This window comes from Leptonychotes weddellii, chromosome 5 (genome assembly GCF_054177405.1).
Source record: "Leptonychotes weddellii isolate Sample4059 chromosome 5, ASM5417740v2, whole genome shotgun sequence".
Lineage (NCBI taxonomy): Eukaryota > Metazoa > Chordata > Mammalia > Carnivora > Phocidae > Leptonychotes > Leptonychotes weddellii.
Genome location: NC_138373.1, coordinates 80,817,450 through 80,841,447, shown reverse-complemented (window position 1 = coordinate 80,841,447; position 23,998 = coordinate 80,817,450). Strand labels below are relative to the sequence as shown.

Here is a 23,998-nt window from a genome sequence, read left to right as displayed (position 1 = left end):
CGGCATTCTTAATCTTAGGAAACAAACTGAGGGTTGCTGGAGTGGTGGGGGGTGGGAAGGATGGGGTGGCTGGGTGATAGACATTGGAGAGGGTAGGTGCTATGGTGAGCGCTGTGAATTGTGGAAGACTGATGAATCACAGACCTGTACCTCTGAAACAAGTAATACATTATTATATATAAAAGAAGATAGTAGGAAGGGAAAAATGAAGGGGGGGAAATCAGAGAGGGAGACAAACCATGAGAGACTATGGACTCTGAGAAACAAACTGAGAGGGGGGTGGGGGGATGGGTTAGCCTGGTGATGGGTATTAAAGAGGGCACATATTGAATGGAGCACTGGGTGTTATATGCAAACGATGAATCACGGAACACTACATCAGAAAAATAAGTAAATAAATAAATAAATAAATAAATAAATAAATAAATAAATAAAATCTTAAAAAAAAAGAGAGAATTCCCTCCAGCTTGTAAAAAGGCAACTATCCCTCATGCCTCTTCAATTGAATATGGTTGTATTTCTTTACATATATAGTACATACTTTTTTAAATTCAATCTTTTTAATCTAGAGGAAATGTTTTGTAACAACTTTCAAGTTTACAATGCCCTCTTTTAAGCTGTGCATTCACAAAAGACAAATAATAGCACAACAATTTAAATAAATAAAGAAGAAAGTAAATAAGGAGGAAACATATCGGTGAATGTGGAACTTTGTGTCCTTTGCAAAAATGTATACTAAACTCCAGGGAGTTATTTTGGAGATACGGTGTGCAAAATTTGTAATACAGTCACCAACTCAAGAAAATAAAAAATACAGATCTTATCCCATTTCAAAGGTTTCATTATTTTTCCCACAAACCTCCAGAGGAGAAACATTCTTTAGACTTTACTAATATAAAACATTCAAGAACTAAACTTAAAATAATTCATTTAGGCCTCATTAAGATGATACTGGCTAATTTGAAATACTACGCAATTCACATATTCTCCAGCTAATTCCTTTACCTTAAGAAAAATAGAACTCCAGTTGATTCAAAATTTGTGGAGGGTGGGAGTGGGATTTTTATTTCTTAGTTTTTAGAAGTAAATGTTTTTGAGTAACAAAAATAACTTGATAGCTGCCTATTGATTATTATAGTTTTGGTATAATAAAATTAAATTATATACCTTTGTTTAGTTCTGATTTTCCTTGTCTTCTTGGAAAAATCATGCAACAGGTTTTTATTTTTATAAAAACTTGATAAAACTTTTATAAAATCTTTTATAAAAACTTGATAAAAAGAATCAAGTCCGTTGGTTTATGATGCGTATATAAGCATTACAAAGCTTTTTAGAAAACTTGGGTCTGACATAACAATAAAAAAAAATTAAAATTAAATTTAAAAAAAGAAAACAAACACACACACAAAAAGAAAACTTGGGTCTGAAATATGCTATAATTCTTACCTGTAGCTTTTAATAACAAACAACCTTTATTTAGCACAAGCTCTTTCTTTGGGGAATTACTTTCAAATGAAGTTATATAGAGAGTATTCACATATTAGGACATTTGTTCTTTTATAGAATTATTGGTTAAAACCAAATGCAAGTTTATACAGTATATTATTATTATCATTATTTTAGCTAACTATTTATTAAAGATAGAAGCCAAAATTAATTTTTTAAAAGATTTTATTTATTTATTTGAGACAGAGAGAATGAGAGACAGAGAGCATGAGAGGGAGGAGGGTCAGAGGGAGAAGCAGACTCCCTGCCGAGCAGGGAGCCCGATGCGGGACTCGATCCTGGGACTCCAGGATCATGACCTGAGCCAAAGGCAGTCGCTTAACCAACTGAGCCACCCAGGCGCCCCCCAAAATTAATTTTTAAATGTTAGGAAAAGTACTCTGAAGGAGATCTAATAACTGAATTGAAGTAACTCAAGATACTCTTAATGAATGATTTATTACCAGAACACAACTTTTATTATTATACGTGAGAGCTCTCAAAGTTATGACATGTTTTTTTCTAATTCTCTGACATGATTTTGTGATTTATAAGAGGAAGAGCAAAGTTATGTAAAAGAGAAAAATACCTTAAGCTATTTATTTGACCAAATTAAGTCTAAAAAGCTAAAAAGAGTCGATTATAATATTGGTAATCTTAGGCTGTTCCAAATATGCTGAAAATAATTTGTTCAAGTTTGCTAAATGGAATCCTTAATTTTATTAAGAAGAAAGAGACTCATTTTCCCCCCCCAGGAATATATACAACCCAGTTTTTACTGCTGGTGAGTATAATCATTATATATAAAGTTTAAACTTTATATAGCTTCAACTTTATATAACTTAGCCTTTTCCTTACTGGTATTTAATAGTCTGATTACTTTGAATAAAACAATTCCAATTTATAATCAAATGTTTAAAGAATAAATTAATACAAATTGTCATGAGATTAGCTAATTTTTTTAAACAGGTTTTTTAAGAAGATTATTTTAAAATTCTAATTAGATTTAATTTTCAAAGAGGACTTTTCACTCTAATCAAAGGTTATTCAACATTTTCTCTACTAGGAAAGGTCAGAAGAGAGAAAAGAGACTCCCAAGTAGATAGCCAGATCAAACTAATCAATGCTGCTGATGAATAAAGAGGTAGATAATGCCTTTTAAATTTAGATTTAAGAATGTATATGACAATTTCAAAGTAAGATTTTTAATTACATAGGTTTTTTTTTTCTTTTTACATTTTTTAGCACTCTGGGTTCTAGCATTCCTTGAAAAAGTCAATTAAATCATAAAGAACAGTTTTGTTTTGTTTCATTTTGTTTTGTTTAAATCAAGAATATAACACCTTGTCATAACTGTAAACAACTGGCCAAAGCAGAATTTTCAAGAAAGATTATTTGGTTTCTTCTTATGCAGCACTTGTGATTTGCTACTGACAGTGCAGTCATGATTTATTCAACAAAATGCAGTAAATGTTATTGTTTCACACAGCACCTAAGAAACATTGTTTTTAAGCTGAATTAGAAAGTAAAACACATAGCAAGACTTTTGAGAGAAGAAATTACTTACATCACATAGGTTAGGAGTAAAAAACAGAAAACCCTGCACTCCCAGTAAATGCTGGGCTAGATACTAAGGGGTACAATTATGAAGTAAAATTATACTTCATATATTACAAATATATTTATGAAGAAAAAGCTCATGTAAGATGGTTACGAGAGTAGGTGAAGATATGAGTCTTGTAACTCCCTGGAAGGAAAGCAGAAGCAGGCACACTGGGTTTTATATCTGTACTGCGTCTAACGGGGAAGAAAAGAGGTAGTAGTAGCAGGTCCTGTCCTCAAGCCTGCCATTGTTTAGCCTGATGGGGTCTGCCTACTGGATAAAATCATGGGAAAAGGGGAAATGAAATTACCAAGGACATTTCCTACTGTAGTAATTAATTTGGGGTCGACAGACCAGGAACATGATGGAAGATGTTAATATTTTTTGAATGTACAAGATTCCTTTTATCCTTCTATTACTTCTCTATTTAATTTATTCAGATTCTAATTTGCAGTTTCTGTATTCCATACTTCATAGTGCTGACCATTTTGTATTAAGCTATCTTGAGCCTATGTGAAAATTGATAGTTTCTGACCTAATTCTTTAATTTTTTCTTTGTTCATAATATATTATATTATTTAAAACCATGTATAAAGAAAGCAATTTTTGAGGAGAATACTGTAGTTAATGAAACTATTTGATATAATTGAAGTATCTGGTAAAGACATGATATCTAGGTGTAAGAGGTCAGGAACCTTCTCATTTTTGAGAATAGTTACAGAGACATGCTATTAAAGTGAATTCCTGTATTTATGGAAACATTGAACAGGGAGAGGAAGAGACAGAGGAAGAGCAAGAGAAATGGGGGGAGGGAGGAGAAAGGGAGAGAGAGAGAGAGAAAACGGAATGTTTTAATTTACAGAAAAAGTTGGTAATACTAAATTAGGATGAATGTTATAAATGAGTTGCCATAATAATATAGTTGACATATAAAAAAGGGAATTTGTACTTCCTAGAAAAGTTATCTTTCTTAATTTTGCAATAGGTTATGGAATATAAATAGTATCTTAATTGCTTTATTAAATTCAGTTTTGTTCAATGTACTGTTTTGGAAAATGTAAATTTTTTTTCATAGAGTCCAAATTATTAGGTTAGTAATATCCCTGGGCCTCTAAAGACAGGTGAGTTCAATGCAATAACAAAGTATGACTTAAGGAGGAAATACGAATAGAGCATCATAAATACACGATTAACAGAGTTATGAGAAAATATCCAGACCACTGGCATTTTAATTGTGGTGCAAAAAGTCTTAGAATAGTCAGACAAATATACTGACTGGAAGAAACCAAGGAGTTTACATTTTAAGGATTTGCCCTTACCTAGTCTAAAATAGATGACAAATGGCAAAAGTAGCAACTAAATATAATTTATCTCTATCTTCATAATGCAGAACAGATTGAAAAGCATAGTTCTGATAACATAAGGAGAATTTAAAATGAAAAAAAAATTTCTAAATCATTCCACAAAAATAATAGTGTTTTTTTGATGGGGCAGGGGAAGAGAGAATACTTCTCTACTTTTAAGTTCACTGTATCTGAACAACCGCATAATATTTTAATTTATTTAGACCTATACTTCACTGGAGCTCAAAGCAATCCATACACCCTGAAAAGATTAGTAGAGGCTTAATAAAATTCTTATATTTGGAATTAAAGATTACTAAAATGTAATCCGATGGCTCACTTGTAAAGTAGAACAATACATTAAAAATAATTTTTTTAAAAGATAAAGAAATTGAAGTTAAAGGAAGTTAAACTCATCTTGCCAAAGCAACAGTAATAGAGTAGCATTATCAATAGTGTGCAGAATTTGTTTTGATAATATCTATTGCTTAAAGAGTCTCAAAATTCCAAAAAGAAAATTTTTGTCTAATCAGAAATTTAACAAGCTCACCTTTAGTGATTATGATTTACCTTTGTTTTAGTCAAATCATTTCTAAATGTTTTCTGGTTAAAATTGTTAAAAATTTAAATATGTCAGAAAATGAGTGTTCTACAAGTTATGATTTCCTTGTGTTTGACCTAAATGCTGTGTGCTGAATTATAAACCCATGTTTACAACCCAAGTAACTGGTCATTTTCCCCAATGAAACATTATCCCTATAATATTTATTTTCAAGTGGCCCTTTATTATGAAGGAGACTTTGTTATATATTAGAAAGATTCGGGCTTCAGAGCCAGATAAACTTGTGCTATCCTGACTTTGCTGCTTCCAAATTTTGTAACCTTATTATTTTATTATTATAAGTTACTGTTTTCTCCTACCCTCAATTTTCCCACCTGTAAAATGGAAATAATGCTTTTCTATGTGTGAAAATTTTACTCCATTAAAGACTTTTAATAAGGGAAGTAGATTTTGCTGTTGTTTTACTGTTATTATTTTCATCTCCATGAGAAATTATTTATTTCCTTAATCTCTTGATAGCAAAAAAATCAGGTTTATCGGAGTTTTGTAAATTAAAATGAAATAAATAATTATCATTTGTATTGTAGTTCTTTTTCAAGGTGAAATTAACTACTTTAACATTTTAGTGTATAAGACTTCTTTTCGGGGCACCTGGGTGGCTCAGTCGGTTGAGTGTCTGCCCTCTGCTGGGATCATGATCCCAGGGTCCTGGGATAGAGCCCTGCATTGGGCTCCCTGCTCAGCGGGGAGTCTGCCTCTCCCCCCTCCCCCCAGGCTTGCGCTCCAGCATGCTCTCTCTCTCACTCTAACTCCCTCTCAAATGAATAAATAAAATCTTTAAAAAAAAAGATTTCTTCTTACTTTCTGAATAGAAATACACTTGTTTTAACAAAAATTAATATATTTAAACATGATTTGAAAAGATACCTTTTCATCCTTAAAAACTATGATGCATGTTTTTATTTCAAGATATATGATGCTATATTTTTAATAATTTATATATTCTATGTCATTTTATAATAAAATTATGTTCATGACCTATCTTACTTCTATTTCGGAGTACTATTGGAGATTTAGTTTTTTCCCAGTTTCTGTTCTTCTTATTGTTAATACTAGAAATTATGTTATGGTAAATATCCTTTATAATAAGTCTTTTTGTATTATGATTGTTACTTAGAAATATTCAATGAAGCAGAATTGCTGAAACACAGATGATCTATCAGTTTTAGACACATTTCTACAGACCTTTAACATGTTTGACAAAATTCTCTTCAGTAAGTGCTATATCAATATATATTTCTAGCAGCTGTTTATATATTGTCCATTTCCAACTGAATTTCATCATAAGTATTTTAAGAATTTGAGGGGCAAAAATGGTATCTCATTGTTTTAACTGGATGTTTATTAGTTAAATTCTTTAAATAATTTCTTGTCTATTGAATTTCTATTCATGCTACTCACATTCTTAGCCTGTTTTTTCTTGATAATTATTTTTTCAAAACAAAATTTAAGTGTATTTTATATATTCTAAAGCCATTAACATTTTATCACATGGTACTGATTCTTTTTCCTCAGTATTTATTCTTTAAATACAAGTTTATCATTGACTTTTCTTTGCACTGTTTCCATATTCTTGCCATTAATCCCTCTGTGATCTACAAGCATTTGGATTATAATAATGTTAATACTGTCCACATAATAGGGCATTACAGGGCTTTATGAATTTTTAGGCAAGGGAGAGGGTAAAGATTATATGTAACTTACCTTTGTATTCTCAATGATTAACCAAATGTCTTAAGAGTCTCATGCTCTACCGACTGAGCTAGCCGGGCGCTTAACCAAATGTCTTATATGTGTGTGGTTTTCAATAGGAGTTGAAGTAGACTAATACAATCTCTGCACCCCATTCCTGCAGACACCTAAGAAACTACACATATTTTTCACCCTGTGCTCCAGCATGAAGAACCTATTTACTATTTCTTGTATATCCTTCAAGAGCTTTTGCACTATTGTTTCATAGTTCAGACCCAGGGCAACAGCCAAACCCAGGTTTGAATTCAGGCTTCACTCTACCAGCTTGAACTATGATCTTAAACAAAGCCTCAGACTTCCTGTCTGTAAAACAAGGGTAATTACAGTATCTATCATACTGATACTGTCATAAGACTTGGAAGTCTACCCAATATGAGGTAACCAAATAATGAGCACTTGATAAATGGTTATTATTATTACAATCAAAGCTAGTCAAATACTCCAGATGTAGTACTATAACTGCTGAGTCTAAATTATTACCTATTACATTATTAACTTTATTGTGTGTTACCTGTGTTCCCTCTATAGAACAACATTATGAAGATTTCCAAGTATTTAAGGACATGGTTTTTAAATTTATTATTATTATTTTTTTTTTTTGAGAGAGAGAGAGAGAGTGGGAGAGGAGGGACAGAAGGAGAGAAAGAGGGAGGGATAGGTAGAGACAGAGAGAACCAGCTGAGCCACCCAGGCACCCCAAGACATATTTTTTTAGACAAATTGCAAGAGAATAAACAAACAAAAAAACAAAACTGAATGATTTAGATGTTAGAAAGAATGATAATGAATGTTATGCTTATTTTAAAAAGTCATACCAAACACATAGGATGTTAATCTTAAATAGTAAGTAAATCCCTGATATATACATATCTTTCAAATTCCAGTAGGGAAAAATGAGTATAATTAATCTATACTAATACTTGTAACTTTACTATCTTAATAAAAACCCAGGTAAATGAAATTTTGTTAGAAACAAATGACTATAAAATATTTTAGAAATATATTATGTTCATATTAATAAGAAAAAAAAACAAAATGATATATACATTTTTACCAGTCAACAATTGAGCTAATTATGGATGACTTACACATTTGAAACAGCAATTAATACAAGGTCCATTATAAATTTGTTCACATTATACTCTTCCAAATTTCTATCTCTTTATCACTTTTGCTTGTGGGATGATATTTCCTACTGGTAACACTAAATACATAAATTTAATAATGTCTCTAATTTTTTGTATCTAATGTTTGACATTAGCCAAAGTCCAGAATTTGGAGACATGTACATTCAGAAGATGAATTTTAATGAGTATTCAGTATAAGGTTACATTTCTCAAGTATTTCTCCTTGCTCTTTGCATATACTTTCAAATACCATATGTTGGAAGAGGGTAGCAACCTAGTCATTGAGTATGTTAATAGGTTCAAATAGAGAAGGGGGGTATCTGTGAGTTCAGTACAAAAACATCTGTGATTTCATATAAATCTTTATTATTATTTTGTTATAACTGGGATTACAAAAAGGGAAATATTCAGTCTTAAAAGTCACTCACAGTTAACATTGCACAATAAAGGACTGGATTTGCTGATAATATTGTTAAATTCATCAAATTTTCACATACATTTATGATGGAATAATAATGACAGTGGCAATGAGTATCTGAAACCAAATACACTTTTACTTCCATGAGATTGTTGTCATTCTTTAGACACTTGTGGAAACACAAAGGAAAAAATGTAAATGACAATTCACTTTATTGACTACTTTAGTTTATGACTTTACTATCTAGAATAACTGCAGTACCAGCAGAGGAATATCTCCTTTCTTAAAATTGTATTATATTTTCAAGGTTGGTCTTTAAGGAATTTCAGAATAGTCATAATTGTGATATAATAAGAGAAAGTGAGTTTTCTATCAAATAAGTATCTGCAGTTGACCTACCTAGACTTTTCTAATTGTTATAAGAGCTGCCTGACTAAAGAAATGAAGGTTACTCTTTTATGAAAATGTTACAATGCTCATACTGAAACCCTCTGTGATTTTTAAAAATCAGCATTTAATCAGCATACTAATATTATTCCAAATAAAAAATTACTTATTACAAAATAATTTGTTACTTTTAAAAAATTGTGATCAGTTCTAATAAGCTTTATTACAGTGACTTGTTTTGCCCAGGATTTTTTTGGTTTCAAAACTGAAATTTCCATGTCCTGAGAATATCACCCTCCTGGTCACAGGTCGCTTAAATACATGTTGCCATAAATACACAAAATACTAAATAAAACCAAGAGTGAGACTGTTGCCATGAGTCATAAAATTTTGAATTCACCTTAAAAAGGGCAAAATTGATTTAATTATGTTGGTTATAAGAGTATAGTGTTTGTACAAAGTATGTTTAAAAAAAATGAAGTATGCCTTAGCATAGGTTATAACAATGATCAAATTTTACCTTAATAAGATACTTACTTCTGCAAAAATTCTTCATAGCCACATATACTTAGAAGATGATCTTTGGGGAATAACTGGTCATTTGTACAAAAATGTAGAATCTCTGCAATTAGGTCTTTGACAAGATAATTAGCTAAAAACAAAGGTGAATAATAAAAAGTTAATAAGAGCTTATCATATATTGCCTGGGATAAAGGTTTTGAGCACAAAAAAAGATATATACCTTATGAACTATTGTAACTGTCTAGCTCCATCAAGAGGAATTAAAATGAGATGCATCTCATTTATTAGTCTGATTAAATTTGGAGATACTTTGAAAAACAATTCTTTGTATTTTCTTTAATCAGTCTGTCTTCATATTACTGACAGAGCTAGATATTGTATTCCTCATGTTAAAATCTTAATACATTGTGGCTCTGCATAAAAAAGTATTCTGTGAGGGCAGCTGGGTGGCTCAGTCGGTTGAAGGTCTGATTTTGGCTCAGGTTGTGATCTCTCGGGTCCTGAGATCAAACCCTGCATTGGGCTGCTCAGAGGGGAGTCTGCTTGTCCCTCTGCCCCTCTCCCTCTCCTGTCTCTCTCTCTCATTCTCTCTCTCAAATAAGTAAATAAAATCTTTTTTTAAAAAAGTATTCTACTCTGGTTACTCATAGGGACTTAGGAGATTCAGTGAGTGATAAGTGGCAAGTCAAGAGTCTAACCTAAATCTGTCAGATTCCAAAGCCTGTGCTGTCAATGATTCTAAGTCTCCAAGCTTATCGTTCTTCCTTTTCCATGTGGGAATCACTCAAGTTTCCATCTTGGACAGCATTATAATAACTTTAATGAACATGTGCTTTTTTTCTCTACCTTCTATGGAGCTCAAAATGTAAGCATACTATAGGGTAAATTCCTTTGTCTTTACATTCCATAATCTCCCCACTAAGTTCTTACATACATATGCCATTTAATAGTGGCCAGAACCATACTGACTTGCTACAGTAATATTTGTCTGTTAAATATTTTCCTAATTATAAATGACAAATAGTACAGGGCTCATTTATAACCATAAATGATGATAGTTGAAAATTATATATATATATATATATCTCCATGCTTTGAGTGTGATCTCGCGGTCTCAATCAATGAAGCAAGTGCAAACAGACTGTACTTATGACCCCTAACCAGTGGGAATTTGAACAGCATACTGCAAACTCTCAATTGTATTCATCTGAGTTGTGTTTAGTTTGCAATTATTTTTTGTTTGTTTGTTTTTGTTTTTGTTTTTTTTTTGCTATAGCTTCTTTTACTTCCATACCTTTTTGTTTGGAAGAAAAGGTTTTTGACACAAACTGGCTAACAAAATGTAGTGCAACTGACATTGCAGGACCTGCCACAAAAAAACGGGGGAAGAGAATAATGCTGGATTTTAAAGTGTGGGTTTTATGGTAGATCAAGGTATTTTCTAAGAAATGGTCAGAGAAAAAATGGTAAATATCATCATGGAATTAGGGGTCGTGTTAATAGTTTGACATGGTAGAGAGTATCTTAAATACTCTCTTGCTTGGGAATAATGATTGAAATGGTATTGGAAGCTAGAAGAAAATATAGCCACAGCAAAATCATGACTGTAAGGGCTCTGACAAGGAGGGGAGAATATTGCCAGTATATGATGGCAGCAAATGATCCCCAGAGACACCAGTTCATTTTAGTTAATTTGGCTCTCCCATTTCCAGGCTGCACCCCCAGTGCTATAGGGGGCATGCATGAATTCATTATTTCACTACAATCATCTTTCCATTCTATGTGACAGACTCCATAATCCAATTTCTACTCTTACTTCTCTCCTACACTTTGGCTTAATTATCTCCTACTTTATGTTTCATGTTACTCTTTGAATGTTTCATTATTACTTCAAATTAGACCTGAAATTATGATCTTTCTCCTTGAAGTCAGCCATTAAGTGTCTGTAAGTTAAACTTCTCATCCATATTGTAAGCCAACAAGTACTATGGCTTCTTTTAAGTATATTTTATACTCGTACCTTCACTTTGGCAACTAAGATAATACTTTCCCCAATTTCTTGTACTCTTCCACTTTATGCAGTCCTTCTCAACCTGTTGACCATATTGCCTACCATATTGAAGAGGAAAATGCCCTTCTTTAAAGATTCTTTAATTAACTACCCTGTGCATCAAATCTAGTTTTTTGCACATCATCCTCTATCTCTTTACCCATCTTTTGAGATATAAGAATCATTGCTTTTTGCTATATCTTACTTCTTAATCTCTGTTTTTCCTATACTAGGTTCCATTTCCTTCAATTAAGTCCCTTTTCTTTTATATATTCAATATTCTCCAATCCAAAGATGCTTTTGTTTTTTCTTAAAATTTCTGTTTCTGTTTAATCTTCCAATAAAATCTCCCCTCATCCATTTCATTCCATTATGATAGTATTTTTTTAACCTTACCATTACTGCCAAACTTCTTTAAAAAGTAGATAACTTCTGTAAACCATTCTCAATCACTCTTTAATCTTTGCAAACTGACTTCTACTTCCAACACTTTGTGGGTCACAAACGGCCTCCTAATACAGTTCTAACCATGAATCATCTAAATCTGAAAGGAAAGACACTCTAGAGCAATTTTGTACATGGAAATAAGGACAAGGGAATAATCTTCATTGAGGTGATAATTGAAGATTATGGAACACAGAATTCTTTGCTCAAAAAAACCTAATTCTCTAAAGGATTCCATTTCCTCACTCTTGGGGAAACTGTTCTCTTTGGATGAAAATGCCTTATCCTCACCCATCTCCTCCTCTTTATTTATCTAGATTTCATTATTCCCTAAATTTCTAGGAACAGCTTCTACCTTTTGTTAAAGTCATTCTTGATATATTCTTCAGATACACTATTTTGTTCTTTATAGCACATCTGTATTTACTAGTAAAACACTTATATAAAGTGCTGAAAGGATCACAATTTTGGCGTAAAGATTATTTCAAAGTGAAAACATTTGAAATCTTATCTGAACTTTCTTTATCTGACTAAAGCAGAGACTCCCTAATACAGCTTCCATTAACTTCCTTCGGAGGGAATTTCCTGCAAATTCCAGGAAGGAGACAGACTGCCCATCCACTATCATGAATACATATATATAGTTCCTATTTTCCTACTGAAGCTCCAAGTGACACCCCCTGCCCACACACACACACACACACATACTTTTATATTAAATTAGTATATAAACCTTTACCTCTGGGTATTCAGCAAGTAACCCCTGCATACATGTGTAAATAACTTTGCCTTTTCTCCTACTAATCTATTGTCAGCTAAGTCACAGCCACCACCCCACCCCCTTCAAATGTAAGTGGATAGAGGAAAGGTTTTCCTCCCAACAGTGGCATGTGCAGCTCTGTGTGTTTTCTTGAACGTGTCCTTTCTCCTCTGCTTCGTCCTCCTTCTTCCTCTGTACTTCACCCCTTCCTCCACCTCCTCTTCCTCCTTCTCATAAACATTTTTAATATCCTTGAGAGTAGACATCCTCTTTACTACTATACATCTCTAACACTAGACACAATGACCTAATCAATTTCCTGAAACTTCTCATAAAAGTAAAAAATGACCTCCAACTTGCCACATTCAACAAAAGAACATCCAGAGAGAGAGAGAGAGATGTTGGAAGTTAAATATTTTAAGCTGGAAGAAGAGAAGTGGTCTCCCTAGTTCAGGGTTATTCCCTCTTCTCCAGCAACTGAGGCCAAGATGACACAGATTGTGACTGGCTCAGGGTTCAACACCACTGATTTTGGCTTGGCAATCAGAATCCTGCTTTTAGAAATTTGGAATTAGATCTAATAGAGAGACTGAATTTTCGTTAGGGAGCTGGCCAAATAGCATTTAAGCTTGAGATCTTGGCTTTCCATGTGTTCTGGAAAAGCAAGGGAAATAAGTCAGCAGAAAGCAAGGGAAACCTAAGAAACAGTTATATAGAAGAGATGAGGTGAGATGCATACAGGAATTTTGGACTGCTTATTTCATCTGTGCCTTTAGTACATTCCTGAACCTGCTGAATTCTTACTCTTAAATTCTGTAAGAAATCTCTATATTCTTTAAGAGTGTTTTTTTCTTAAGGCAGCAGGAGTTGGTTTTTGTTAGTTTCAAACCAGATGGCCCTAACTAAATATTCCAACATAACATTGTTATGTTTTTTTTTTGTTTTTTTTTTTTTAGATTTTTATTTATTTATTTGAGAGAGAGAGAATGAGAGAGACAGAGCATGAGAGGGGGGAGGGCCAGAGGGAGAAGCAGACTCCCCGCCGAGCAGGGAGCCCGATGCGGGACTCGATCCCGGGACTCCAGGATCATGACCTGAGCTGAAGGCAGTCGCTTAACCAACTGAGCCACCCAGGTGCCCAACATTGTTATGTTTGTAGCCATCTGCACTAACTCAGAATCTTGACTAGAGTAAGAAAGAAAAAATCAAAATAATAATTATATTAGTAACAATCAATGAAAGAAAATATTTGTTGGCTCATTATTTGTCAAGAAAAAACAGTTCATAGGCAGAAACTCATTTAGTAACAACTAATGTTTGAAGAACTATTATTGTTTTGCAAAACAGTTGACAATAACAGTGAAATAAAATATTAGACAACTTTAAAGAGATTCTAAAACTTTAGAAAAATAAGAATCATCGGATGAGTTTGATAAAATGCAGATTCTGGGTTCCAGGATCCATCCCCGGAGACTGATTCAATGGATCTATTGCATAAGGCTCCTATAGTTTTTACAGTGGGAATAAAGACGATGTATCGTTGCCTGTTTTATGTCCTAATTTATTCACATTTGAATGACATAGTTGTTTCTAATGGGTAGTATTGCCATTTTCATACATGTATATTCATTCATCTTCATTCACATGCTTTATCTATACTCTTTTTGAAATTAGGTTTTGTTTTTAATATGCTAAAAATTTGTTACTCTTGCCATCAACTATTTTATAGCAGGAAAGTAAAGTGTCCTGGGGTGAGCTATGTGAAGAGAGTTCTTAAAAACAATAGCTAAACAAATGTCAACAAAAGGTTTCCAGCTGTTTTCCTCTTAATTTCACTTCAGGGCAAAATACTAGCATTTAATAACACTTCTTAAAATGCTTTCCGTCTGTGGATTCAAGGCTATGCAGCCTATACCAGCTTATGTAGATTTTTATACTTATTTGCAAGGTTGCTTACCATATGGCATAAAATGAAGTAGTTGCGTTGAGTTATCAATACAAATATTTATGTTAAACTTAGTATTAGAAAAGAGCTGATAGGGAAATGCTGTAGTAGTGCTCCAGATCTTCCCTGAATTGGAATTAATGTCAGCTGCATGATATGTCTCTCTTATTCTGAAAAATATATGGGAAATAATACTTAGGAGAAGATTATAAGAAACTTCATGCACAGTTTTGCTATAGAAGATTTAAAATATGAAAACAGTAGCTAATTTGTGGTACAGTGCTGTTAGCTAGGCCAGGCTGGTAAAGATGACAATTATACCAAAACAACTGTAAAGGACCATTCTTTAGATTTGCCCAGGAGCATCTCATTTGAAGCAATTAAGACTACATTGTCATTCATTAGGCATGAGAAGTCACTCTGAACAATGATTGCTTCCTTCATTGACATTACTTTCGAAGCCTAAATGCCTCCCCTTGGTTTTTGATAAATTTCTCAAGCTGGAAGTCACTCATTTTGATTTAAGGATTTTTTAAAATAAATTACCTTGTGTCCAATTGGTAAATACCATTCTTGGCTGTAAATTTTTGGATTTTACACAAATCTCTGGATTTACATAAGTAATTTAGCCCAGAAGTCATTTGTACACACTGAACAATTCTTTATTGCTCAAATGAGTCAGAGAATTGCAAAATAGTTTATCCTTGGAATCAGAAGCCTTGAGCTTGAATCCTGATTCTTCCAATTAGTAGTTTTATGGTCAGAGGCAAGTTATTTGACCAGTTCTTTGTACAAATGAAGGTATTTGTATCTACTTCAAAGGTTCATTGCAAGGATTAAAAGTGAAAAGGCATGCAAAAGATTTTTGTAGAATGTAAGCATATACCCATATGATTATCATAATTATCATTATATATTATTATAGCTGAATCCTTGTCGATCCATGTTATTGCCCATGTGTAGAATACAACATAAAATTATTTGCAACTTAGATGTTTTAAAATGCCTTTGATGATGAATAGGAAATCATGGGTTTTGTTGTTGTTGTTATTGTTGTTAATTATGCAGACATCTAAATTTTGTAGTGCTAGTCCCAAAGAGAAAGTTATACATTCTGTGTATAGAAGGTATACTATGCATTCTATGTAATGTATCGATATGAATTACATCCTTGGCATTCATTCTATTTGGGCAGCATTAAAGTAGTGCCAGGCTCACTGAAGTAGCTTAATCTCTATGCCCTTAAATTGCACAGAAACATCCCCTCCTTGAGGGGCCTGACAAATGAAAAGTGCATGGCATGCATCAGAATCACCTTATTTTCTGAGTCCTGTCCTCATCCTTGCTGATTCAATAGCTCTATGGAGGAATCTTCACATTTTCCCTACTAACAGTTTCCCAAGTAAGCCATTACTGCTGCTACTCCAGAACTACAGGTTGAGAACCCATTTGGGCCACTCTCCTTTGTTATAACTATGATAAAAGTCTAGACTCCAGTTCTGGTTGAGGGGCTTTATGATTTATCATTCACCATATGATGGGATACTACTCCATGCATACATGATTTAAGCTTCTACTGTTTGGGGGAATTAAATTTAAAATGCAAATTAATCACCTATTCTCTCCTAAAATTTTGTTGAGTGTCTACTGTATTCAAAACTTTTCATATGCTATGCCATTTTATTACATTTTTTATGAAAATATGACACATTCCTTGAAAGATGTGGCTTAAAAATAGGTCACAACAAGAAACCAAATCCAGCAAATTAGATAGCTTCTTTAAAGGGTGTATAACAGAAATATCAATAACACTTTTATGTATGGTTATTTAAATATTAGACAAAAAACAGATGAAATTGGGTACATAAATCCATTCTATTGTGACCCTCTTATGAAATTTGGCTTTCAAACTCAATTTGATCTTCTTTTGAATTAAGAGCCTTGGACAGTGCCTAGTACATAGATCCTCCGAAATAGTTGCTGTTGAATGAATTGTGTGTTTGTGTACAAAATAATTATGCATCTATAAATTTAATTATTTTATATATGAATATACATCGAAAAAGATTATTGAAAAGCAAGTGTGTGTGAATATAACCTATATCTTCCTTTCACTACTCTATAAAGTAGATTATTGTTTGTCTGTTTTAGTTTTCATGGTTACTTTGAAAAGAACCATTGAGAAAAATTACATTTAAAAATTCAGAAAATGCACCATGAGCTACTGACAAACCATTACATAAAATATTTTGTGTCACTATTGCATCCACAAAGATTTCATCTAAGGATATTACATTATGTTAAAAAAAAGTGATGGGAAGGACTAGTAATAAGTGTTTTGTCAATGGATTTATACTGAATGATATCTTGTGATATTAAGAGGGCTTTTTCTCCTGCTTAGAGAGTAGAAATGATCACATCTTAGATTTAAAGTGTAAAGTTCCTGGCAGTGCTTGTCAATTTTTGACAGTGAGTAGTTTATTCTTAAAAGAATCAATATTGATATCTTTAAAGATCCTAATTTAGGAATCCAAAGAGTCATTTTAATTTTTTTCTGTTAACAAGTGAGACATTGATTAAACATTAAATATTTTCATGGATTTGAGCTCCTTGGTTTATTTGTTTGTTTGTTTTTTGTTTTTTATCTGTGTGCCTTTCAATTCTTCCAATACAGTTACAAGTTTTTTAGGGCAGAGACCTTGCCTTTCTGTTTGTTCTACATTTGAATATCTCTCATACATGGACTAGTTATTAGACTTTCCAATAACCTTTTAAATTAATGATTAAATAAATGATTCCAGTCTTTAATCCCAAACTATCATTTAGTAGTAAGCTGCTATAGCTGATAAATAAATTGTAGTTCATTTATATGTGTATTTATTATTTTTAAAACAGCTATAAATAGGTAAAAATCAAGAGAACAAAATGTAAATGCATTAATTTTTCAAAACTTTCAGGAACCTTAGCAATAGAAGAGATGGCGTTATATAAATTTTAGCTGCTAATGAGAAACTGGTCTTAAAAAAAGACATCTATATTTATAAGTTCATTTTAATGGGGCAAAAAGAGGATCAGTGATGTTTTTGTAATATCCCCTAGTGAACAAATTTGTTTTTCAATGGACAAACACCCATGCATTTGCTCATTTATTTTGGCAGTTCATTCAAGATAAGATTAAATTATTAAGAGGAGGACACTCTCACCATTTTAAACAGTATATCCCAGATAAGAAGGATAAATCAATGCTATTTTGTGACAGAACCAGAGAAGTCAGTCAGTTATGTTATTAAAGGAGAAATTAAATCACTGCAGACTAAATGATCAATAGATAGCAAGGGCGGGTATGAAATTATGAAACATTTAGCTTTAACTAAATTTTCAAGAGAATAAAATTATTTGACTAAAAACAACAAAAACAATACCAGAAGTTAATGAACTAATTTGTCACAAATTTATATTTTTCATTATGTTAAAAATTATTTAAAAACTTTAACATTTTACATTCAAAATTAATCAGTGATGTTAAATTACAATAGACAAATTTTTGCTGGTACAAAAATTTCAAAGTTTAATGAAATAGCAACACTCACGTTTTTACTTTGTCGCAGAAGGAGGCCAGAGTCTTATTACTGCCTTGAGGTACTTCAACTAGCTGAAGAGAAAAACCTGTCAGCTTAAAATAAAAACTGTTAAATTAATATAGTTTGGTGTGGAGAAAACATTAATACAATTCTACAATTTTAATTTTGTTTTAAAGATTCTGTCAGGAAGGAAGACTTTCCTCTGCCCTATTGTCCTTCTAGCTACACTTAACATCAGATTGACAGGAGACAAAATAACAGGAGAAAATCAAATTTTACAGGCTTGAGTATGGGGAATTCACACAGACAGGAGATTACAAAAACAATGAGGCAACCCCAAGTTTATGTGAGCTGAGGAGAGGGGTAGGGGCCTGAGGACACAAAGGGGAGGAAAGCCATTAGCAAGAAGGTGAAAGGAAATGTTTGAAAAACAAGGGTTGCCCTATTATGCACATAAGTTCCTTAGGTAAAGGGGAGTCTCTGTTATTAGCTCTCTTCCTTTGCAGGCTCTCCTTTCCAAGGTAAATTCAAGCAGTTATGGGGGAAGTGGAGAGTTTTTCAGCATCTGCTTGGTATTTATTACTTTTAACTTGATATAATCTTTATACCAAAGTGGCACAGTTTGGGACATCTCATCCTGCAGCCCTTCAGTTCATTCTGGTTTTTATTTTTATTTTTGGGGGATTTTTTAAGTGAAGTCATGTGTATAGAAAATGTATGACTCTTAAATATATAATTTAAGTTTGAGGAATGTAGATAACCATGCTATCAATATCACAATAAAAATATAGAACATCTCCATCACGTTAGAAAGTGCCCCCATACCTCCTTCTGTCAAACTGTACATCCATTTGGTAACTACTGTTATTCAGATTGCTAACATTATAGATTAAGTCTATGTTCTCCTTTCTGGTTTTTTTTTTCACTCAAATGATGTATATTTTTAAATTTATCTGTGTTGCCACACATCAATAGTTCATTTTTTTATTGCCAATTAGTACTATTCTATTGATGACTATTTCACAATTTGTTTATCCATCTTCCTGTGGATGGACATTTGGGTTGTTCATAGTTTTTATAAAGAAAACTATTAATTTTCATATACAAATATTTATGTGGACCTGTGTTTTATTTTTTATCAATAAATCCATAAATGGCTCATCAGAAGGTGGGTGTATGATTAACTTTAAAAGAAGTAATTTTTGCTTTGTATATATTGAAGCTGTTATTAGGTACATAACACATTTAAGTTTATTGTATCTTCTGGATTGACCCTGTTGTCATTATGAAATGATAATAATACAAATACTAATAATACTCTGCCTTGAACTGTGCTTTTTCTGCTATTAATAATCAGCTTTTTGTTTGCTGATTGAATATTATTATCTTTTTATTTCTTTTACTTTCAACTTACTTGTGCCTTAAGTTTATCTCTTGTAGATAGTAATTAAATCTTTTTTTTAATCTAGTTTGTCAATTTCTCCTTTTTACTTGGAAAGTTTAGTCTGTTTATATTTAGTATACTTATAGATATTGTTGGATTTAAGACTGCCATACTCATTTTTGTTTCTATTTGTTTCTATTCTGTTTTATTCTTCTGTTTTTCCTTCCCTGCTTTTTTTTGGTTTATTTAATTTTTTTTTCATTTCATTTAATTCCTCTGTTGGATTTTTAGTTTTTCTTCTCAGTATTATTTTTCTAGTGGCTGTCTTAGCTTCGAAATAACAATATGCATCCTCAATATATCACAGTGTACTTAATACTGTACTACTGCATTTACAGTGTAAGAATTCACAATAGCAAATAACATTTACCCCTTACATCCTTTATGCTATTGTTATCATATATTTTCATCTATCTATATATATAATAACTCTCAATAAAATGCTGTTGTTTTGCTTTACACAGCTATCAAAAATAGGTTTTCATAGTTACTAATATATTTACTATTTATACTGCTCTTTGTTCGTTTCTTTTTTTCTTTTTTTAAGATTTTATTTACTTATTTGTCAGAGAGAGAGAGCACAAACGGGGAGTGGCAGGCAGAGCAGACAGAGGGAGAAACAGGCTCCCCGCTGAGCAAGTAGCCCAATGCAGGACTTGATCCCAGGACTCTGGGATCATGACCTGAGCCAAAGGCAAACGCTTAACCGACTGAGCCACCCGGGCACCCCACTTTATTCATTTCTAGATTCCATCTCATTTTCCTTGCATTCAAAGCACTTATTTAGTATTTTTGTGTACATGTTAGCTGACTAATTTCTCTCAATATTTGTTTATATATCTATTTCATTTTAAGTTTTGAAGTGTATACTCAATGGATACAAAAGTATGGAGATATATATATATATGTATGTATATGTATCTATATATAGATATATCTATATATTATACAGGTATAGATATATATCTTTTAAAATGTCATTCCATTGTTGTCTGGCTTCTATTGTTTCTGATAGAAATTTGCTTTAATTCAGATTGTTGTTCCACTGTGTGAAATCTGTTTTCCCTTGCTGCTGTCTTTTACGATTTTCTCTTTACCTTTTGTTCACAGATGTTTATGATTTGTCTTACAGGTGGTTGTCTTTGTATTTATTCTGTTTGGGAATTGTTGAACTTCTTAGATCTGTAATCACTGGATGATTTTCCATTTCAGGTATTATATTTTTAGTACTAGAATTTTCATAGTCTTTATTTTTTTTTGTAGTTTCTAACTCTCTCTTGAGATTCTTCATTGGTCTACTCATTATGTCCATCTTTTACTTCATCTACTTCAACATTCTTTTTATAACCACCTTAAAGTCTCTGTTAATTTCAACATCTGGACTGTGTCAGAATCTCTTTGTATTGACTGGGTTATTTTCTTGATTTTGGGCCATAATTCCTTGCTTCTTTTACATATCTGTGTATTTATTATTATATGTTCAACATTATACATGACACATTATAAATTGTGTTGGTTTTTTTTTTACAATGTATATAATTTTCTCTGGCAGGCAGTAAGACCCTTTGGTCTCTTCAGCCTTTATTTTATTTTTTGTTAAGCCACATCTATTTTGGTAGGTGCAGCATTCACTCTAGAGTATTTGTTTTATACTCTTAAGAGATAGCTTTGGGTAATCTCAATTGAATGCCTGAAGTACTCAGCTCAGTGTCTTCTCTTGCTAGGTTAGAACTTTGGCACTGCATAACTTACACTTGTGTGTGGTGAACACACTTGCTTGGCCAAAAATCTACAGTAAATCTCATGCAGATTTCTGACTTCCACCCATTGCATAGCTGGAAATGTACTCTGCTCTGGAATGCAGGCTCTGCCTTCTCAAGCTTAGTGATAATGCTGGTTAAATTGGGCTCTACTATCCTGCTCTACTAGCAAGAAAGTGCCCCCAAGCTGAAAGGAGGATGATCATGCAACACTAGGGTGTTTCCCTTCTCTCAAGGGTCATGTCCTGTACTGCCTTCTGTTCAGTGCCTGATTCAGGAGAAGTTTAGTACTTGTTATTCTGCCCTGATCAGAAAGAGATGACCCTAAAATTCATTGACTTTTAATGCACATCAGTTGAGTTTCTACCTCCTCTGCATATGCCTCAGACAGAATTAGGTATTTCTTCTCCTGTGGACTCATTCTGTTATTTTACTTTGTTGCCATTATTTGTTGACAAGTTAATTTGAGCAATATGCTATTTCTGAATCAAGTATCATGTATTTTCTTTGCATTCATTATGCCTAGTATATCATGTTTGTTTTAAGAATATGATAATTGTTGAATAAATGAGGAATTCTTTTGCTTCACCCTGTAAATTCCAGCTGCAATAATGTTTGTTTTTCTTTCTTTCTTTCTTTCTTTCTTTTCTTTCTTCTTTCTTTCTTTCCTTCTTCTTTTTTTCTTTCTTTCTTTTTTTTTTTTTACCGTTTACTTCTAGTTTCACTTGTGTCTAGACTCAGGGTAAGCAGAGAAATATTCAAATATTATACAAGAAACTCTATGGTGACTAAATTGATTGGAGAACTACTGATGAAACCATTAGGATGAATTGCACATGATTGCTTAATTTCCTACTCTTGGAATGATCCCAATAGAAGATGCCTGCCAACAGTATAATTTAGGAGCCTCTGGGCAAAAGGACATTTTTCCTACCATAATGACATAAAGTTTTAACTTATGACAGTATGACTCAAAATATAAATCTAATGAGATATATGTATGTTTCTGTGTGTGCATAATAACACAATAAGAATCAAAAGTACTTTCATCAAAACCTCCAATTATGATATTTTTATCCAATAAAATGTAAGGACTATAACATTTTATTTAGTTTTGACTAAACTGGGCCTTTAAAAATGATATAAATTTTTTTTCTTTCTTCAGAAAAAAAATAATTTAGGAACACAGAATTTGTGAATAATAAATTATTTTTTTCACAAATAATATTAATACATTTTCCTATTTAAGATGAGTGACTCTCATTACCAAATTAATCCAGTACATTATTGGATGATTCTTTCAGATTCTTTTTTTTTTAAGTCAACATATATAATACATACCTCTCTATTCTTTAGCCATGTATTTTCCCAGGTCCTGGGTAAAGAAGAACCTTCAAAAGGCATCAGAGAATGTTCCACAATGTCCATATTCCTACATCTTTTATTCTCTTCTTTTGGCATGAAGTCAGTTGAAAAGGATGGATATGTAGAAGGGATGCTACTTTCAAATCCTATGTGGTAGTTATGATTTTCATTTTCTAATTCTCTCTGTGAATTAATTTTATCCAAACTAGTGGATGATGAAGCTAAAATATTGAATCTGTAATCATCAACACCATGATATTTTCCTATGGGGTTTCCCCAAGAGCTTCCTTTGTTCATGTTTTCAGGATTTGGTAGCACAGAGCTCCTAAAGCCAATTACTGGTGTTTTCCTAACTTGGTGACAGGAGAGTTCTGAGCTTTTAGAAGTTAATTCATTCAAGGATATTTGGTGTGTTTCATCTAACGAATGTGTTCGTGAGTCCCCACTTGGTGCACTGGGTACAAAAACAGTGTTTTCTTCAACTTCACTCTGATAGAGCGGAATGTTATTACTGATCTCATCTACTAGCTGATCAAAACCCAGACTGACTGGACTAGGGAAAAGGAACTGATTTACAGATTGAAATTCTTGGTGCTCATTCTGCTCTTGATGTGATTCATTGGTATTTAGATCTGTTTTCCAACAATATGCCATTTTTTATTTTATGTAAATGAGAGGGTTGATTCTGCTCCAGATATATACCTGATGATATTATAAAAGAGGATAGGAATTTTCCTAGAGAAAACATAAAAAGAAACAAAAAATTCTTTGATTAATTAGAAATAAAAGAACTTGCAAAAAACAAATATGATGAGTAAATATATAACAATTGTTTTGAAGCTGCTTCTTAGCAAATAAAATTATTCATGAATAATCTAAAACTCCATCGGGGCTCACAACATTAAAGTCTGTAGGGGGAGTATTGACTTTGGATTTGTGAAACTCCTATAAAAAGAAAAATAAGTCCACCTGAATTATGACAGGAATTTCATGAATCAATCAAAAGTCAATATTCCTCTTTGAACTCCTTCTTCTACTGAAGATCCGTTTGCCTCCACTTGTCATCTCCCTCTGAATTCAATTATCTATAAGTATGCTAGCATGTTAAAGTCTTCTATTAGCTAAACAGTCTCTTTATCAGCAATTACTCCATTCCTAGACATAGTCTTAACTTTTTTCTCCTTGCCATAACCAATTTTCTTGTAAGTTGGCTAGACCCTTTCTTCCCCTTCCCAAAACTCTTTAAACAATTGCAAACTTATTTTTTTTTTAAGATTTTATTTATTTGACAGAGAGAGACACAGTGAGAGAGGGAACACAAGCAGGGGGAGTGGGAGAGGGAGAAGCAGGCTTCCCGCTGAGCAGGGAGCCTGATGTGGGGCTTGATCCC

General features: G+C 32.6%; 1 protein-coding gene across 1 annotated transcript in view; it reads right to left on the bottom strand.

The window, feature by feature from the left end:
- The window catches only part of PIK3C2G (phosphatidylinositol-4-phosphate 3-kinase catalytic subunit type 2 gamma), a 291,400-nt gene extending 267,839 nt beyond the window's left edge, over positions 1-23,561 (bottom strand). Inside the window, exons 1-4 of the mRNA XM_081818936.1 lie at positions 22,585-23,561; positions 18,049-18,131; positions 14,471-14,628; positions 9,275-9,389 (exon numbers count right to left, since the gene is read on the bottom strand). Of these exons, the coding sequence (XP_081675062.1) occupies positions 9,275-9,389; positions 14,471-14,628; positions 18,049-18,131; positions 22,585-23,262 (1,034 nt within the window). The 5' untranslated portion in view covers positions 23,263-23,561. The remainder of the gene's footprint in view (positions 1-9,274; positions 9,390-14,470; positions 14,629-18,048; positions 18,132-22,584) is intronic.
- Between the last annotated feature and the right edge of the window lie 437 nt (positions 23,562-23,998).